At 48.8% G+C, this 20,515-nt stretch overlaps 1 protein-coding gene across 11 annotated transcripts in view; it reads left to right on the top strand.

The window, feature by feature from the left end:
• Positions 1-20,515, top strand: part of LOC126526313 (uncharacterized) — a 253,101-nt gene that overhangs the window by 66,251 nt on the left and 166,335 nt on the right. For 9 of the 11 annotated variants that reach the window (XR_011896005.1, XR_011896004.1, XR_011896003.1 and 6 more), the window contains one exon: positions 3,036-3,100. The exons of the other annotated variants lie outside the window; for them this stretch is intronic. Coding sequence is in view for 1 of the 9 variants with exons in the window: in XM_072289701.1 (XP_072145802.1) it covers positions 3,036-3,100 (65 nt within the window). In the remaining 8 variants the exon portion in view is untranslated. The remainder of the gene's footprint in view (positions 1-3,035; positions 3,101-20,515) is intronic. 11 annotated transcript variants of the gene reach the window in all.

The raw sequence follows: 20,515 nt of genomic DNA, 5'->3' as shown, positions 1-20,515 counted from the left end.
GTCAGCCAATTAGATACGACAAGCCACTCAACGCAGGCAATGTTATTCGTTTTTGAAGCAAACAAAAGTGACCTCCTATGAACGAGGACAGCGTTTTATTGTGACAGCGCGATGTTTGCGTCGGCGGTTACGCAAATTTGACGTCAGGAATTGGAATAAAGACATTTTGGAATAGTTTTATGTTATGCGGCCCCTATTCACAATTATACCAATTTGTATGATTATGATATTTTAGTTTTTTGGCCGCGGCAATTTTTTTCCTGCCTCTACATCTCGTATATATATATATATATATATATATATATATATATATATATATATATATATATATATATATATATATATATATACAGGCATTCTTGCTACCTTGGCGTTCAGCAACAAAAACTACTGGTGATACCCGGCAGCACGCACGGAAGCGTTGACGTCCAAACAAATAAACAAAGCGGCCTGTTAGGCTGGGCAAATGAACGCCGAAAATATTCTTTTCTCCAAGCAAAGAAATCTTAACTGGCCAGGCTCTCTACATTGGTGCATGGCAATAAAGCATCGCAAGAGGCAATATCAAGACTCATGTGTGCTATTATACTTTGTGACCTTATTCTTTACCACTATAGTGTAATAAACAAATAATAATAGTTCAAGGAAGATACAGCGCAAATATTTTCATTTCATTTGTGCGTAATTTCCATATCTCCTGCGTGAATGGTGAATCCATAATCCAACTCACACTTTCTGAGTTCCTCTTTAAAGGCAGGTGGGAGTAAAATTATAAGAAGCAAATTATGGTTAACAGACTTATAACTCACTGTTGCAGTACCTCTAAGAAACGGACCTGTATGTTTACATTTAGCATTATTATGACGATAAGCTGTGCGGCAACTGAAGCGAAAAGGGTGCCCCTATCGGCTATGTAAAGAACGCTTCAACTGAAAACAACATTGCCGTCTGTCTCGCAAGAATCCTATATGGTCAATAGACATAGGCTTTCTGTTGAATATGCAAAAGATTGTGGCAGTACTCAGCTAACGATGAATGTCGACGGTGATGCGCTAGCGTTGAATCAAGAATGCGACATAACGCATTTCCGCCGTCTAAACGAGTTATGCATGAGGCATGTATTGCAGCAGAGTCCCCTTCCGCACTTCCTTATGAACACTTGCTGCAATCTACCACCGTTGCCGCGAAGCCTACGCTTCGCCTCTAAAATGCATGACGCCCCGGTTCGCGCAAATGCTCAGAAACGCGTCACGCGGCAACCGGGCTCTTCTGCCGCGTTTGTGTGTGGACATGTTGCGCCATCTAGTGGCACTGCCTAGAAGTCGGTGCAATGTCTCCGAGACGAGAAGCGTAGCGCGCCGGTGAATGCAAACACTCAGAATTGCTCCATCAATTGGCCACACAATCAGTGCAACACAGTGACCCGAGTTGGCGAGAGGTTCATTAAAAAGCGGCGCGTACCCACGGATATCATGGCGCAGCTCGCTAAAGCAGTGGCATGCAAGCCGATCTTCGAAAACGAACACATCCAGTGCATCTGTGGCGCAGCCTGTAAAAGTGTCGGCTTGCTGTCTTCGAGGAACCGCTGTAACGTGGTTGTGAAGAGACCCAAGTTGGCCAGTTGATTGGTTTCGTACGCTGTTACTACCGCACAGCAGCCCGATGCGCTACCCATTCGACCTCGGACTACCCAGTGACTACTCGACCCCTAAAAAGTGCGCAATTACCCTAACAGTGCTTACGCAATGAAAGATTTGGCGATTAGTAAACTACGGCTCATCGCAACGAGGCCCTAGTAGAAGTGAACATTGGCCCGACTGACAAAGTGAATGGAGTTGTGAGTTGCAGAGGTCGCTTACACACCATGGATATTAAGCTTGCCACTTGGTTTTGCCCGGGGTGAGCGTTTCAGCGTTCAGTCACACTTAGATGACGAATCTTAGTTAAAGGAACTGCTTGGCGCGAACTGTACTGCTTCTAATGCAATTTAAGCAAAAATATGGCTTATGGGAACCCTTCGCAATTATTCCTTTTTCTGTGGATTCAATACAGTCCTTCTAAATCAGTTTATTTACCTTAGACCTTCAACGCACAGACCCAAGCTGACGCAGTGCACGTGTTCGTTTCTTTCCTGCGTTGACCGGAATTTCAAAAGTTTCTTCGATGACAGTCGCATTATGACATAAGCAGCAGTGCTGGTGTTTGTATGCGCTCAAATGAGTTACAATGTGAATACGTTAATAAACAAAGCTAAGTGTCCACATTCACATAAAACGAGGTTTATAGTCCATTTGTAATGTATTGAGGTTTCCTGATTCCGAAGTTTTCAAACTGAAACGCCTGCCCATGTCACGTTCAAGCTGTCTGGTGAGAGCTGTTCAGTATACTATCCTTAGTTCACAACAGTAACCATAACTATCACCGTCATCACACCACTGCTTTTAGTTTATATATGGGAACAGCAAATAAGGAGTAACTATGTAAATCGTGGATGTAAAACAGCATTGCAGCGTGATGTCAGTCTAAAAGCTTAATAGTCATATTACAACCACAATGCTGAATTTTTGCAATGAGAATACACCTACGACCCCACGCGAGCTTCCTGCGTGAGCCTTAGTTGTGGATTTAATATATATTGGACAAGATTATTTCTACTATGATTTTTCACTTAGTCTTTTTCAAACCGACTAGACTATAGAGTGGTGTAGTCAGCCAGCATTGTGAAGAAGTTAGACAAATAAAGTCGAGATACACTATTGCGGAAGGCAATAAAGACATCGCTATGCAGTGCCCGTGCGTGTTCATCTTACATGAATAATGCACATATACGTTAAGGCACTCGGTTTGCTGCGGTGCGGCATGCAAGGGTTGTAACACTATGCCATCATAATAACTGGGGTCTCACAAAGGTGCCAAAGCTATTACCATAGTTGCATATCAACTCTAGCACTCATACAGATCCTCACGAAACCGATTCAGCCAGGAAGATCAATGGCAGATTATTACTGCAGCACATCTGTTAATTTGAATTTCAGAAATACCTACATGCATCTGAGAGCAAGAAAGAAGGTGCCGCTATTGGTGGTCAACGCTTTCACGGGTAAATATACATATTTGAATTGTATTCCTTTAATTGTTTCCGTTGTGTATAATGTTGTGTTATTCAATGCTGGTTATACATGGTACGCACATTACATTAATATGGTTTGCGTAATTTTGTGCGCATTCGAGAACGCAGGTGGTTGATAACAAAAACAAAAAACTGTTTCCTCTTGCTTCAGAAATAAGACAATGCTTAAAACATATTTCTGTTTGGTATACAACTGAACAATTATTACAGACAGTTCGGCTCCACGCCTTACTTTCTTCAGAATAAATGCGCAGGTTCATAAGCATCTATTGATAGCGCAACATCACCTTCAGAACATCTTCTGGCGTGATGCTTCTGCGCTGAAAGAATACAACAGTTTTCTTAAGCTTTTACGATTGCTTTGAGAAAGTGTCTGACAGAGTGTCAGAGCATGAGAGTGTCTGAGCAGCCCACATGGGGGCAATGACAAGTGGGTTACCGTTGGCTGCAAATCCTGAGTCCCCAAATTACGCATCTCTAGGTTCAAAATCACTGAAAACTTGTGGTATTTTCAGTATACCTCGGTTAGTATTCCAGACCATTGTTTATCAGAGATACCGAACTTGAAAGGCCGCGGATTAAAGTGCATAAAAACTATTGTCTGATGTCCTGAAAACCGACACGAATCAGTGATTCGAAGTTAGTCTGTTGAGGTAGTGAAGTCGTAAGTTTACGTATCAAAGTAGGGAAATAGGTACACATGGCGGAAAAGAATTAATCTGCACACAGCTAAAGGGTTAAGGAGAAGTTGATGAGGAGTTAGCATTGACAGGGCCGAAACATGAAGACTAAGAAAGATTAGAACTTAAGAACTGCGAAAGAAAACATAACATGGAAAATTATATTGTACTGCAGAAGTGGGAGAGCTGAAATATAAATTACGGAGCAAACGGTGCGTAGGTGATGATCCCGTTAAAGGGACACTAAAAAATTAAATTATGGGGTTTTACGTGCAAAACCACTTTCTGTTCATGAGACACGCTGTAGTGGAGGGCTCCGGAAATTTTGACCACCTGGGGTTCTTTAACGTGCACCTAAATCTAAGTACACGGGTGTTTGCGCATCTCGCCCCGATCGAAATGCGGCCGCCGTGGCCGGGATTCGATCCCGCGATCTTGTGCTCAGCAGCCCAACGCCATAGCCACTGAGCAACCACGGCGGGTAAAGGGACACTAAAGGCTAAAGACTAAACACTAAAGATATTAAGTCAAGCTAAAGTTATAGATTAGTGCTCGAGAAAATGGAAGGCTTCTATATTATCGCGAACAGAGCCTTCATTTTGGACAACTTGAGGTAGATGCAGGACATGATTAGAGACTCCCCCGGGACACTCAAGTATTTGCCGGGTGATGAAAGCACTCCACAGTTGAATTCTTTCGCTAGTGCTCAACCACTGGTTGCAAAAAACATCCTTGGATTGTATTATAAGAGGAAAGGGAACGCTACTTGTTCAGCTCTATTTCATTTTTAGAAGAAAAAGGGTTCATTCAAATTACCCTCGACAACGACGCTCGAAAGGGTTCGTTTTTGCTCGTCTCCACGCCGCCCACGCTTTCAGAATTCAGTAGTTTTGTTATCGCATTGTGCTGCGCTGGTTTTCCGCGCTCGCAAAACTCGCCAAACTGCTAATAGCAGAGAAGTCAACTTCCATGTGGTCTCACGGAATGGCCGAACGGTCTACGCCACTTGACCGAAAAGCAGCTGCAGCGGCGAATCCACTGCTCTGTCTTGGCTCGGTCTCGCCGTCTGTCAGACGACGGCAGCAAAGGGTGGGGATGGCGTATGCAACGTGACCACTCCCCCGGTGGAAGCGGAATATTTGAATTTCGAAAAAGGTATTCGGACACTTCAGATTAAGTTTTTCCTTAAAGTAAGTTGTTTCCTTTGCACAAAACAATCGTTGCCAAGTTTCGGAATGCTATTTAAACAGTCCACGTCGACAAGTATTTAGCCTTTAGTGTCCCTTTAATATGTTGAGAAAATGGAGACTTGTAGATGATATGGTGATTCCAGCTGCTAAGCCGTTGTCTTTAGTCTATCGCCGTAAGAAAATATGATCAGAGGCAAAAGAAACCTTGTCAGTGGCAGAGAAACATTCGGCTTGATGCTGAAACTAAATCAAAATTGCATCCAGAGTCCGCACTCAGCTGATGGTAGACAGGAATAAATGTTAACGTCCTTCCTCTACGCATAAATTAAATAGTTACTTTTGGTGACAGTGACAACAAAAGCAATATTATCAGCTTCATTGGCAGGCTCGAAGGCTCAATTCATATAAAAAAGTTTGCACACGTGACATTCATTTGAATTTCGTTCATCTGAAATCCGGGAGCACCAGGACTGCAAGTAAACATCCTGCCGGGAATATGGACCGCTCCGACCCCCTTAGCATCACGCAACTCTAATAAAGATAGGATGTATCATATAAGAACATGACAATGGCTTAATTACCACATAAACTGACATGACAAAAGCAAATTTATAAAAGCAATATTTTCTTCTCGAACACACCCCAAGCTATACGCCAAAAAAATTGTTTCACCTTAGTTCTTACATCGTTCTAGTAGGCGTAAGTTGAACAACTTTTTAGAAATTCAGTTGATTTTGTTCTCAGTGATAAAATTTGTGAAAACTATAAACAAATGATAATGTGACATTGCAAGGGTTTCTATCCTAGATCACGTTCTAGTTCTAGGAACATTCAATTTCAGTCGTTTTTTATGCATCCTAATATGCATTAGTAGTTGTTAATGGAATCGAGGTCTGAACATAGGCAGATGTATTTAAAAGTTCGGTTGTAAGCAAGGTATGTTGGCTTTAAAGAAATAAAGTAACGTGTTAACATCTAGATGTACAATAACCCGCTTTTGTCTCATCTGAATGCCTCAACGCTGCGTTCTGAGCTTGATAATCAGAAAGGAAGACTCAGAGATTCTACAAGGCTCTGTATATGAGTATTTTAACCAACACAGACAATACATATTAGTCTTTACGGATACTTTCTATTTACTCGGAAGAGTTTACAAGGACCACTTGTGCAGCGCACCGTAGGTGTGGTCCTTATGCGAAGCATAAGGACCACACTGGATGGGAAGGCCAGCACCAGACTATGAGGGCAGAGTCTTTCTATTTTTGCTGCACGGATATGGCGTTCTTATCCACAATACGCTCCAGTCAGTGTTTACGCGTAACACACGTAAACCGCGGGCGGGGGCATTTTGCAGCCGCTATATGTTTAGTACGTGTCGTAAATATGACACACTTTCTTTTCAAAAGGTTCGCTTGCATTAAATGATGCACTGAAGCAAGAATTACGTGCATTATGCTGCAGTACTCGGCGTCTTGATTCCCTTGTTCACTGTGTTGAGAGTTCCGTAATATTTTCTGACAATTATTAACTGTGTTCAACTTATTATTCAATTGAAAGGATAGACTTTGGTAGTCAGTCAGTTTTCAATGTTTTACTTATATATACTGGTGACACGATGTTCAGTATAGCGCGGGTTCGATTTACTGTGAATGAAAATAATAAATATTCACACTTACTAAGTCCCTCCCATGACCGCTGTTCATTGGCTTATATAGGCTAAGCGTTATTGCTCGGCACAGGAAGCGCCTCGATGCATCGGAAGCCTCACGAATGTTATCGATGGTTGTTGCTTGTTGTCACCGAACCTTCTGTAATCTGACTGTATGCCCGACAGGAAGTGGGGAGTACTTTCTGGAATGCACGTGGGCCCCAGCGACTATGCTGGAATGTTCGACCAATTATGTATAAAAGCCAATGCGCTTGACGCTCTGGTCACTTTTTCGATGAACGCAGACCGAGCTCGCCGCTATCGTTGTGCTTAACTGTTACTTGCTTTTCTGGGCGTAGGTTCGCCAAAAAAGGGTTACTTTTGTCAATAACAGTTTTCGCTACATTGTTTTTCGCTGCCACTACAACGTGACATCTGGTGGAAATGCTTCATGGTTTATGTTCCGGGCACCCCTACAGATCCGTGTAGTAAGCATCAACACCAACGTCATCGTGGACCATCGAGCTAGCCGCGGGGTCCTAATTCTGGCGCCACAGCACGGCCTTCTACCCAAACAGGCTAGGAAGACCGCCACCGAGTAGGTACGATGACAGCTGCAGCGTTGCCTGTAGTGCTACCAGAACCACCGGAGTCACCGACCTTCAGCGGATCATCTGCTGAAGACTAAGAAACTTGGCTGCATACCTGGGGAAAAGACGCGATATTCAGCTGATACTGCGAGGACAAGCTACGCAATTTATAATTCTTTTCTGATGACTCTACTCGAACACCTTTTGACAATCGAGAGTCAACCTTAACGTCATGTGACTTGTTTTGCAACAGCTTTTTCCGGCCTTTACGAGCGTCGTACGGACAGAAAGGGCTGAAGTCCTTCCAGAATGTCGAAGACAGCTACATAAAGAAAAAGCCGCATCTTCGCTGAATAGATGACCCGTCTGCTTCGTCATGCTTCCCTGGCATGCTAGGAGGAAAGGAAGTTCCTTTCCTGAGAAGGGCTGTCAAGGAACACCTGTTCACCGGACTATTGCGCAACCCACCGAAGACCGCCCGGAATTTTAATCGGAAGTGACGGCCATCGAGAAGACACCGGAAATGCGATCCAGTCAATATTATCACCAAATGGTTACACTAAAGTACGAGGCACAAGCACATGGCACCGACTACTTGCGCAAGAAACATCGCGCCGATATAGATGTCTGCACCTCTACAGGTATAAGTTGTGTTCTGCATGCTCTAAACCAAGAAGCATGGGGATAACGTGATTCGTCCGATACATATCCAACTTGAAGGAACAGCGCAACCATGCCCCGGAAACAGGAAGCTGTTTCAAGGAATGGTACACTCTATATGGATCTCACCTGTGAAAGACTGTTCAGACTGATATTAACCAGCCCAAAATATTGTTGTTTGCACTAAAGCGCATCTCGGTACTTTAAGTACTTTGTAGAAATTGTGCGACGTTGCACCGACTTTATGATCGCCCAAATTAGCCATGCTCTAACATTTCTGCACACGAGACAAGTAGTCACTGATGACGTCCCAAGCAGTGTTTATCTTGTTTACGCTCTTCCACGAACTGTGGAAGAACGAACAATTGCCCTGTCGCGGGCTCGCGTCGCACTGCCCGCGTAGAAATCATGCTGTTGCCGCAATACCATTGCCATCAACGTATTCGTCGTCGGGCTGCTGTAGTGGGACACGTACTCTTCCCCCGGCTCACACTCACAAGTACTCAATTTACGGAAACACGTTGGTGCTATTGGTAAAAGTAACTTTCATCATCATCCTATTTTATGTCCAGTGCAGGAAGAAGGCCGCTGCCTGCGATCTCCATTTACCCGTCTCCTGCACCGACTGAGTCCAACTTACGCCTACAAATTTTCTGATTTCTTGACACCGCCTAGTTTTCTACCTTCCTCGACTGCGCTTCGCTTATCGTGGCACCCATTCTGAAACCCTGACGGCCTTCTGGCTATAAATAAATTTGACGAAGCTCCAACAATACTAGACGTCCAGGTGCCTGCAAAGTACTTTGCTTACCATCTATTCCCTGAGTGCGTGGGATCTGCAATTTTTTTCTGACTAAATTCGCGTTGTAACAGGGTCTTTAGATGCCTTAATTCTCATGTCAAGTTTCCTTGTGTGACAAACGACACGCCACAGGACCTGAAAATGAAACTTGTATTGAAGCTCATGAAAACATGCGCCGTGTACGTTAAGTGGAAACCCGCTGCTTAATTATCAGGACCGACAAGCACTGAACAAAAGAAAACATTTTTCGCGATAGAAAGAAGAAAGAAGAAACACGTGGTTGGGGGCATAAAAGTTGAAAAAAGCACTGAACCTGGAAGAAAGGCCTCGTAGCGTCTGTGTGACACCGACGGTCTTTAGAATTGAAGTAGAAAGGGCCCGTCAGCGTCTCGCTCCGGAAATGTCGGCAAAAGCCCTGTTCTGCCTGAACCTGAATATCACCCTAACTAACCTCCTGTGTCACCCAAGCCAGTGCCCATGGCTGGTTGGAAAAAAAGGAAGACACTTTGTCGAGGCTAAAGTGTGAAACGGCGGAAGCCTGTCACCATTGCCAATGGCGATTTGTTGCGTCGGAAACAACACGGAGGCACACAACTCGTAGACTGTTATGTGAATGTTTGTTTGTTTATTAAATGCCTGCAACATCGTTCTGGACGAAGTGTCTGTTAAAGTAGATTGTGGCCGCCTCGAACTGTTGCTGCGCCGTTTGTGGATCAGGAGGAGACGCATCTTCCATGGCGGTGTCGGGGTGTAGTTGGCCACCCTCATAACCCACTTCGCTCGATTGACTTGTACTTGCTCGGCTTGCTGTGGCAAGATGGCGGTCACGGCGCTTCCACGCTTCATTTGCCTTGGTACCCCGGAGATGCAGCGAGCCGATTCAAACGCATTGCCTCTCTTGCGTTGGCCCGTAGCGTTCCTGGACGCTGTGGTGTCGGACGCGCCTCGCCGCCCTGATGCATGCGACGTATACGCTCAGCCTCTCTTGAGCGCCGCTTGCATCCAGCGACTACCGCACGTTGCGTGTTGGGAGACACTGGTCTGGCGAGACGAGGCATCCTTCCCACAAGATACTGCAACGAAAACTGGCGCCACCGCCGCCACCACACCACACCCAAGCAGACGGTCGCCACACGCGCCTCGCGCCAGTGATGTCAGGCAACACAGGGCCCAATCGAAAGGCCACCTCAAGCGCCTGACGAGAGTGACGTCAGAGCGCACCGTCGAACACACTGCCGCCACGCGTGCAGATGTGATGAGTCATCCCGCGCGGCGCCGAACCACCCCGACAGCCGCACTTGACGAGAATGGCGTCGCGCACGCGAGCCAGTCAGGAGGCGCACACCTGTTCCTAGCGACAGTGACGGTCACGACACAGAGCAGACCAATCAGGAGGCCGGAAAGCTGTGACAGTTTCTGCTAACGGCAGCTGACCTTGACAATGAGCCATTAAAGGCTTCCGCCTTAATTCTGCTGTCGACAGTCACGACCAGTGCTCGCCTACCACTTTGACACTTCCACGTTAGACAAGCACCGAGCTCCAGGAGTACGTGCGCCACGTAAGCGAATGGACCTCGTTCAAAACTGTAGATTTCTTACCGGTGAGTATGTCCTAAGGATCGGCTTAACAGCGCAAGTATTGTTGTCGTGTCCAAGAACAGCACGTTCTATGCTTCTGGAGATAAAGCTAGGCAACAGTTGTAGATAAATATCAAAAGAGAGCGTCGAAGGAACTTCTCCAATAATTACCGAGCTTCATGTGCTTTTTTTAAGGCGAAAGTCTTAAGTGGCTCATGTTCCCGATGGTCTGAGAAGCGCGGCTTGTGGTACAGACAGTCATTTGAGCCACACTCGCGTGACAAGCGCTCATGCCACTGCTCGCACTTTAGTCTATTTCCTTCACAGCTGGCTCCTACGTCACGCCAGCGTTCCTATACTACAGTAGAGTGTTTTAGTTGAGCGTCTTTACGGTACGCTCCGCTCCGAGCTGCCCCGGTAAGCCACAGCGGAGCGGACCTTTCGTAGTTGCAGCGCCCCCTGGCGAAAGTCAGGGTAATGAAAGAAAATAAATACACCTATTGACGACTATTATGCAGTAAAACGTATATATATATATATATATATATATATATTATTTCTCCATGACGTATTTAGACGTGCGCTTGCAATGCGTTACCAGTCCATATTATTTAATGGAAAACCAAGTGCCGTCTTGGGGAACGCCACGTGATAGCCAGCGCGCTTGCTTTCTGCATCCACTCCAATCCTCTCTGACGCCAACGCTAGCGAAAGCGCTGCGCGGCGCGCTCCGCTCAGGCAGCTTCTAAGCGGACCGTGTTCCTCGCTCCGCTAGCCCGCTTACGACTAAGTGGACGGCGCATGCGCATTCGCGCTTCCGCTCCGCTTACCTGCTTAGCGGAGCGTAAACACGCTCAACTAAAACACTCTAGTGTACTATAATACTTTCCAGTGGCACGACCGCGCCTCTCCGCTGACGCGCGCGGTGGCTCCTGCAGCGGCGGCACTGCAATTGACCGCTCTTGAAAGCTCGCCCTAGTTCACCTCTGCAGCGTACGTAGCACACAAAAATAGACAGCGTATATGGTTATGCGCAGCCGCTGTTTTAAGGTAATTCAGCTTGGGTTTGCAATTATTTTTTGGGTGCTTTATGTGCGCAGAGGGGTTTGAGCTGGCCGTATGATTTCGGGTGTGTCTTACAAAGCAAAACAAGTAGCAGACGAAGGACAGTCGATGCGCTGCAATTTCTTTATTTTTCACGCTTAGCCGCCAACTCGGGCTAAATGGCAATACCGGAATAATTTTCGAGTAGTAAATTTTACGATGCAATGCTTATTCGCGGGACCAAACATTCGCATGATGTTCGCAATCGCAAAAGACACCTTGCTTACAGTATTTGCTAGGGTGCACATGTACAGAAATCTGGCCGATTAAGGCGGAGTTAATATTTACACGAGCAAGCACTTCACTTTAAAGTACGTGCTACAAAAGACGAAATATGACGCGCAGAAAAAAAGAAGGAAGAACAACTTCGAAACGGCTTTCTCTGTTCCATACAATTTTATTGCAGGCGTTCTGCAATAGCACAAGAATCATCCTGAGAGCTTTATTGCACTTAACAAGCAATGTAGAAATTGAGCTAAGTCAGTCTGCTTAGATGCAGGTGCTGTGCTGACTTCTTTTTGACAGCATAAGTGCTCTGTTCATACCTTTGATAAAAAAAAAAAACGGCCGTGGCTTAGCTTGGTTAAGCCTGGTGTTTGCGAAGCAATAGTGTGTTATTCTCGGATCAGCTGGTAGTAATTGAGTAAATATACTCAGTAATGCCTGAGAGGAGCGGGAGTTAGGCCGCCGTTGGTGGCTACCGCCTCGCCTCGCGACGGCGTGAGATGGGGCCCCGTTTTTACACAGCTGGTGTGACGTCACACTGACCGTAGCGCACCTGGCGAGAGGAGCGGGAGTTAGGCCGCCTTTGGTGGCTACCGCCTCGCCTCGCGACGGCGTGAGATGGGGCCCCGTTTTTACACAGCTGGTGTGACGTCACTCTAGGTCACGTGGTGTGACGTCACGCAGCGAGGTCACGCTAAAGGTCAATGGTGCCTGCCACCGCCTCGCCACGGAACAGGCTGAAGTGCGACCTAAAGTAGTATTGCTTCGTAATAAAATGGAGCCATACGGTGACATAAAAGCTGACTATGCGAGGAGTCAGGCTCTCTGCATGAGCTCTACATCCCACCTTCAAGGGAGCGGCACAATGAATCATGTGCAGAATGTCCATTACACTTTTCCGATGAACTTTTTGTGCACTAAAGCAATTTGTGAAAATGTCTTCAAATCTTGTGATAAAATGGAACAGTTCCACCGAGGGGTACGTAAAGCAAACCTCCTTCATCATTTCATGTTTCACATCAGTTCACATACCGCGCAGTCTGTGGTTAGCGGCTTGTCGTCTCTATGTAAGTTTCTCTCCCACGTGCACCTCCGTTCCGGGTCTGCAGGCGCCTTCAATAGCGACAGCTTCTTCGCACTGTTAGTTCGGGCATATCCTGTGCTACACCCTGGAGCGTAGCAGTGGTTAAGACGTTGATTTGCACTCATTGATGCAAGTGGCCGCATTCACATGCGAACGCTGGCGAAACACAACCGCACAGAACAAAAAGCCACCACCAAAACTCACCACTGAAACGCAGTGGTCGTGTGTGCCCAGACCGGTAGCCTTCAAAAGTGGTCGACGGCAGCGCCGCCGCTTCGGGTGCCGCTGAGGGTGACACGCGCCGCAAGGCACGGCTCCCTCCGCTCGTTGCAATGAATTGCTTCTAGTTCACTGTACCTATACTGCACCTCACATTCGTGCTACTCCTCTCGCGTTCATCGTCTTCATCCACAGCTGGCTTTGATGCCGCTCATCATGCCAAAAAAGGCACGTATAATTAGGATAGAGTTAATTCAGGCACTCTAATTCACAACCTTCGGTGGCAGTGGAGCCTTCGAGTTTATGTAGACGTCGAACACACTCCGTTTAGTGTTACAACACAGTTATATAAGGCGCTGTAAATAATATAGAGGTAACTAGGCACTCGAACCCAAGACTTTTGGTGGGAGTAGCACCCTTGACAATTTGTTGAAGTCGAAACCACAATATTTTGGTGTTAATTAGAGGAATAATAATTAAGCCGCAGTTAATTATGGTAGCGTCAATTAAGGGACTCAAACCCACAGCTTCTGGTGGGAAAAATAAGTAAAAAAGCCTAACAGCGCATTGTAATGAGAATTTCAAGTACTTTAATTAAGGTCTCTTGAGCGCGCAGGCGTTCGCATTCACCCTATTTGGCGTTTGCTAAAGTTACTGTCACCTAACAGCACATGTATTGTTATAACGCCCATGAACTGTAAGTTCTGTACTTGCCTTCTGTTTAAGAATAAAGCTAGGTAACTTGTAGCTAAATATTGTCACGTGGTAGTGACGGTGAAGAAAGAAGCAATACGGTGGAATACAAAACTAGCTTTTATTGGGCGAACCTGTGCCCACAAAAACAGGCTACACTTATAGCACAACGATAGCGGCGAACACGGTCGGCGATCGTCGAAAAAACTGATTAGCGGGTCAAGCGCGTCGGCTTTTATAGATCAGTCGTCGAAGGTTCCAGATTAACTGATGGGACCCGCGTGTCTTCCACAAAGTTCTACACCATTCGTGTCACGCGATGAAATCTGATAACACAAGGTTCGGCGACAACAGACACGCGGATAGAAGCGTCGATAACTTTCCAGAAACGTCGGATACATGCAGGCGCATCCCTTGCTGTGCGATTACAGTTGTTAAGCGGCGAAACGTGGTTGCCCGATAAAGATAAGTACACGTGTCATTACCCCCCTCTTAAAAAGCATCGACCCGATGCAGCTAACAAACGAAAGTAACAAAGAAAAGCACTCGTAGCAAAGAAAACAACAAACTAAGGAAGTTCATCAGCGTCCGTAAAAGGGTTTAAGGCGCACCACGTGGACCACTTCAGATCGTGCGCGGCGCCGCTGTGAGTGCGAAATGCCGTCTGGCACGACCTCATAGTCTAGTGCGCCAATACGTCGGATGACCTTGTAGGGTTCGAAATAGCGTCGCAGCAGCTTCTCACTGAGTCCTCGCCGGCGTATCGGGGTCCATACCCAAACACGGTCGCCGGGCTGGTACTCGACGAAGCGTCGTCGGAGGTTGTAGTGTCGGCTGTCGGTACGCTGCTGGGTCTTGATCCGTAGGCGGGCGAGCTGTCGGGCTTCTTCGGCGCGCTGGAGATAGGTAGCGACGTCAAGATTCTCCTCGTCAGTGACGTGCGGCAGCATGGCGTCGAGCGTCGTCGTCGGGTTCCTGCCGTAAACCAACTTGAATGGCGTGATCTGTGTAGTTTCTTGCACCGCCGTGTTGTAGGCGAAGGTGACATACGGCAGGAGCGCGTCCCACGTCTTGTGCTCGACGTCGACGTACATTGCTAGCATGTCGGCGAGGGTCTTGTTCAGGCGCTCCGTGAGACCATTCGTCTGCGGATGGTAGGCAGTTGTCCTCCTGAGGCTCGTCTGGCTGTACTGCAGGATGGCTTCGGTGAGCTCTGCTGTAAAAGCCGTTCCTCTGTCGGTGATGAGGACTTCTGGGGCACCATGTCGCAGCAGGATGTTCTCGACGAAAAATTTCGCCACTTCGGCTGCGCTGCCTTTTGGTAGAGCTTTGGTTTCAGCAAAGCGGGTGAGATAGTCCGTCGCCACGATGATCCACTTATTCCTGGATGTTGACATCGGAAACGGCCCCAACAAATCCATCCCAATCTGCTGGAATGGTCGACGAGGAGGTTCGATCGGCTGTAGTAATCCTGCTGGCCTTGTCGGTGGTGTCTTGCGTCGTTGACAGTCTCTGCATGTCTTGACGTAACGGGCGACGTCGGCGGTCAGACGCGGCCAGTAATACTTTTCCTGTATCCTCGACAGCGTCCGGGAGAATCCGAGGTGCCCAGCGGTTGGATTGTCGTGTAGGGCGTGCAGTATTTCTGGACGGAGCGCTGACGGCACCACAAGAAGGTAGCTGGCGTGGACTGGTGAGAAGTTCTTCTTCACGAGCAGGTTGTTTCGTAGCGTGAACGAAGACAACACGCGCTTAAATGCCCTAGGGACAACGTCGGTGTTCCCTTTCAAATACTCGACGAGGCCTTTTAGCTCCGGGTCTGCTCGTTGCTGTTTAGTGAAGTCTTCCGCGCTTATTATCCCAAGGAAGGCGTCGTCGTCCACGTCGTCTTGCGGCGGGGGATCGATTGGGGCGCGTGATAAGCAGTCGGCGTCGGAGTGTTTTCTTCCGGACTTGTATATTACCGTTACGTCATATTCTTGTAGTCTGAGGCTCCACCGCGCCAGCCGTCCTGAAGGGTCCTTTAAGTTAGCTAGCCAACACAACGCGTGGTGGTCGCTGACGACTTTGAATGGCCTGCCATAGAGGTAAGGGCGGAATTTAGTTGTAGCCCAAATGATGGCGAGGCATTCCTTTTCAGTCGTAGAATAATTGCTTTCCGCTTTTGACAGCGACCGGCTAGCATACGATATCACCCGTTCAAGTCCTTCTTTCCTCTGGACTAGGACGGCACCGAGGCCTAGGCTACTGGCGTCAGTGTGGATTTCAGTATCGGCGTCCTCGTCGAAGTGTGCAAGTACCGGCGGCGACTGCATGCGTCCTTTGAGTTCTTGAAATGCGTCGGCCTGCGGCGTTTCCCAATTGAACTCGACATCAGATTTCGTTAGATGTGTTAGCGGCTCCGCGATGCGCGAAAAGTCCTTGACAAAGCGCCTATAGTAGGCACACATGCCAAGGAATCTGCGCACTGCCTTCTTGTCGATTGGCTGCGGGAACTTTGCGATGGCAGCTGTCTTCTGCGGGTCGGGGCGCACTCCAGATTTGCTGATGACATGGCCTAGGAATAGAAGCTCATCGTAAGCGAAGCGACACTTTTCCGGCTTCAGGGTGAGCCCTGATGACTTGATGACCTCTAATACTGTCGCAAGCAGTTTAAGGTGATCGTCGAAATTTCTGGCGAAGACGACGACGTCATCCAAGTAAACAAGACAGGTCTGCCACTTCAATCCTGCTAAAACCGTGTCCATCACGCGCTGGAACGTTGCAGGCGCCGAGCACAGTCCAAATGGCATAACCTTGAATTCATAGAGGCCGTCTGGCGTGATGAAGGCGGTCTTCTCGCGATCCCTTTCGTCGACTTCTATTTGCCAGTAGCCAGACTTGAGGTCCATCGATGAGAAGTATTTAGCATTGCAGAGCCGATCTAATGCGTCGTCTATCCGTGGGAGGGGGTATACGTCTTTCTTCGTGATTTTGTTCAGCCGACGATAATCGACGCAGAAACGTAGGGTTCCGTCCTTTTTCTTCACTAAAACAACTGGAGACGCCCACGGGCTTTTCGACGGCTGGATGATGTCGTCGCGCAGCATTTCGTCGCCTTGTTGTCTTATAGCTTCGCGTTCTCGCGTCGAAACTCGGTAAGGGCTCTGGCGTAGTGGTCGAGCGCTCTCTTCGATGATTATGCGATGCTTTGCGACTGGTGTTTGTCGAATCCTTGATGACGTCGAAAAGCAGTCTTTGTATCGTCGAAGCAGACTTCTGAGCTGTTGCTGCTTAATCACTGGGAGACTTGGATTTATGTTGAAGTCTGGCTCGGGAACTGCGGTCGTCGGGGTAGATGCAACAGAATCCGAGAGGACAAAGGCATCGCTGGTTTCCTGTATTTCCTCGATGAATGCGATCGTCGTGCCCTTGTTGATGTGCTTGAACTCCTGGCTGAAGTTTGTCAGCAACACTCTCGTGTTTCCTCCATGCAGTCGAGCGTTCCCTCTTGCGACGCAAATTTCACGGTCGAGTAGTAGACGTTGGTCGCCTTCGATGACGCCTTCTACGTCAGCGGGTGCTTCGGTGCCGACCGAAATAACGATGCTGGAGCGAGGCGGGATGCTCACTTGATCTTCGAGCACACTCAAGGCGTGGTGACTACAAGGGCTCTCCGATGGTATAGCTTGATCTTCCGACAGCGTTATTGACCGCGACTTCAGGTCGATGATTGCGCCGTGTTGGTTCAGGAAGTCCATGCCGAGAATGACGTCCCGTGAACACTGTTGCAGGATAACGAAGGTGGCAGGGTAAGTCCGGTCATGAATGGTAATTCTTGCCGTGCAGACTCCAGTCGGCGTAATGAGGTGTCCTCCAGCGGTCCGAATTTGGGGGCCCTCCCATACAGTCTTAACCTTCTTCAACTGGGCGGCGATGTGTCCACTCATTACGGAGTAATCGGCCCCTGTGTCGACTAAGGCAGTGACTGCGTGGCCGTCGAGAAGCACGTCAAGGTCGGTGGTTCTTTGTCTGGCGTTGCAGTTAGGTCGTGGCGTCGGATCACGGCTGCGTCGTGTTGAACTGAAGCTGGAACGTCGCTTCGTCAAGTCGTCTTTCGTCGGTGTAGTCTTGGCTTCCTGACTTCGTCGGGACGGCGGCGTGTCGTCATTAGGTCGTCGAGATGGTTTCTTCGTCGTCTTCGTCGGCGGCGGAGGATCTTCGTCAGTTCGACGAACAGCAACCGCACCTCCATCGGTTGCTGCTTTTAGTTTTCCGGATATGGGCTCGCAGAGCGGCCCCGGGCTGGGCCGGTGTATGGTCGGTGCTGCGGCGACAGGTAGCGGCCTGGTGACGGCGAACGGGACGGTCGTCGAGGGCTCCACTGAGTAGCGGCGAGGTAGTCGGCGATGTCACGAGGGCGTTCACCTTCCCTCGGGCGCTGTGCGTTCACGGCGAAGCCTCGCAATCCCAGGTCGCGGTAAGGGCATCGGCGGTACACGTGGCCGGCTTCGCCGCAGTGGTAGCAGAGCGGGCGGTGGTCGGGGGCGCGCCAAATGTCAGTCTTCCTCGCGTAGGTGCGCTGGGCGACGGGTGGGCGTGCTGGCGGCGGCGGCGGTGGACGACGGAATTGTGGCGTTACAGGGCCCTGACGTTGTCGCGGAGGGGGAGCTTGACGGCGTGCGACGGCGGCGTAAGTCATCGCTTCTGGCTGGGGCTGTGGTAATTGTGGTTGCACCTCAGGAACTCCTAGCGATCGGTGCACCTCTTCTTTCACGATGTCGGCGATCGAGGCCACTTGAGGCTGCGACGATGGCAAGACCTTGCGCAGTTCTTCGCGCACGATGGCCCTGATGGTCTCGCATAAATCGTCCGTGGCCAGTGATTGAATTCCGGAGTAGCTTGTTGGCTTGGTGCGTCGGTCAAATTGCCGGTTCCGCAATTCCAGTGTCTTCTCGATGCTCGTCGCCTCACGAAGAAACTCGTCGACGGTCTTCGGTGGGCTTCTTACCATACCGGCGAAAAGTTCCTCCTTTACACCACGCATCAATAGACGTACTTTCTTCTCTACGGACATTTCTGGGTCGGCGTGGCGGAACAGACGGCTCATTTCCTCAGTGAAAATCGCGATCGTCTCATTCGGCAGCTGCGCTCTTGTCTCCAGTAGAGCTTGGGCTCGCTCTTTTCGCACGACGCTTTGAAACGTTTGCAGGAAGTCGCTTCGGAAGAGGTCCCACGTCGTCAAGGTGGCTTCTCGATTCTCGAACCACGTCTTGGCGGCGTCCTCCAATGCGAAATAGACATGTCGTAGCTTGTCGTCGCTTGCCCAGTTGTTAAACGTAGCGACCCTCTCATACGGTTCCAGCCAGGTTTCCGGGTCCTCAAATGTGGAACCGCGGAACGTTGGTGGTTCCCTGGGCTGCTGCAGCACGATGGGGGACGCTGGGGCTGCCATTGCGGATGCCTTGGCCACAATCTTCTTGGTCTTCTCAGGGAGAAGTCCGTGCTCCGGGGGCAGCTGTTGAAGACGGCGGCTTGCTCGGTGGTCCGGGACTACGTTGGTGTTCTGTTTGTGGTCTGGGCTGGGATCACGGCTTGTCGGGGGCGTCCTGTACATGGACGAGAAGCACCTCCACCAGATGTCACGTGGTAGTGACGGTGAAGAAAGAAGCAATACGGTGGAATACAAAACTAGCTTTTATTGGGCGAACCTGTGCCCACAAAAACAGGCTACACTTATAGCACAACGATAGCGGCGAACACGGTCGGCGATCGTCGAAAAAACTGATTAGCGGGTCAAGCGCGTCGGCTTTTATAGATCAGTCGTCGAATGTTCCAGATTAACTGATGGGACCCGCGTGTCTTCCACAAAGTTCTACACCATTCGTGTCACGCGATGAAATCTGATAACACAAGGTTCGGCGACAACAGACACGCGGATAGAAGCGTCGATAACTTTCCAGAAACGTCGGATACATGCAGGCGCGTCCCTCGCTGTGCGATTACAGTTGTTAAGCGGCGAAACGTGGTTGCCCGATAAAGATAAGTACACGTGTCAATATCAAAAGATAGCCTTGAACCTCTTTTGTTGCTGTTGTGCTGCGCTCGTGTAGTTTTGATTCTTGCATCCGACCGTTCAAATTCGCAAAGGGCTAGGTCGATGTGACTGCCATAGATTAGCGCCTTTAGTAAGGGACACAGTGCAAGAGAAGAGGCAGGCAATGTCCTGCACCCACGGCTGTGAGACACGGCAGTAAGACCTGGCTCTCGAGCGGGATGCTAATAGCCATGTTTTTCAGGAGCCAGCTTTCCTCAACAAACATCGTCAGTTCCCTTTCAAGAGATGTGTCTAAGCGATGAAGATTCTGAGTAGTTCTCACTCATAGCGCCGACCCCTTCTGGGAGTGGAAGCACCAGCCCATTGCCAATAGATACTCCCCTTCATCTGGCCAGGCAAAAGATCTGGAGACTGCATAGGAAAGACGGCGAAGCGATTCAGGTCACCTCAAATTGTATGGAAAGCCCAGTGAGGAGCAGGTATGCACTTTTGAACCCATGGGTTCCAAAGTTGTCCTAGAGCGACGTGTTCGAAGATGTTGAAAACTGAATGGCCGACTTCGAGTGCCTGAGCGAATACAATAAATCGGACGACCCGACTAAACATAGAAATATCTCCTTTGTCTGGGGGACGGCTCGCACACGTGGTTTCAAAACTGTGAGCAGCAAATGATGTCATGGCATGAGTTCCGCCGTCAGCTACTAGACACCTACACCAGTGGCGATCGCTGCGAACGAGGAGAACGAGCGAACTAGGCCCACGTCCAGATTGTCAATGAACGTCTCACTGCGTTCGTAGAAGACATGACGCGCCTCTTTAGGCTAGCCTAACTTGGAATGAGCTAGCACAAGTTGCATCAACTGATGCAAGGAGTG

Source organism: Dermacentor andersoni, chromosome 8 (genome assembly GCF_023375885.2).
Source record: "Dermacentor andersoni chromosome 8, qqDerAnde1_hic_scaffold, whole genome shotgun sequence".
In the NCBI taxonomy this organism is placed as follows: domain Eukaryota; kingdom Metazoa; phylum Arthropoda; class Arachnida; order Ixodida; family Ixodidae; genus Dermacentor; species Dermacentor andersoni.
The sequence above is the reverse complement of the archived record's forward strand: the minus strand, read 5'-3'. Positions and strand labels throughout refer to the sequence as shown.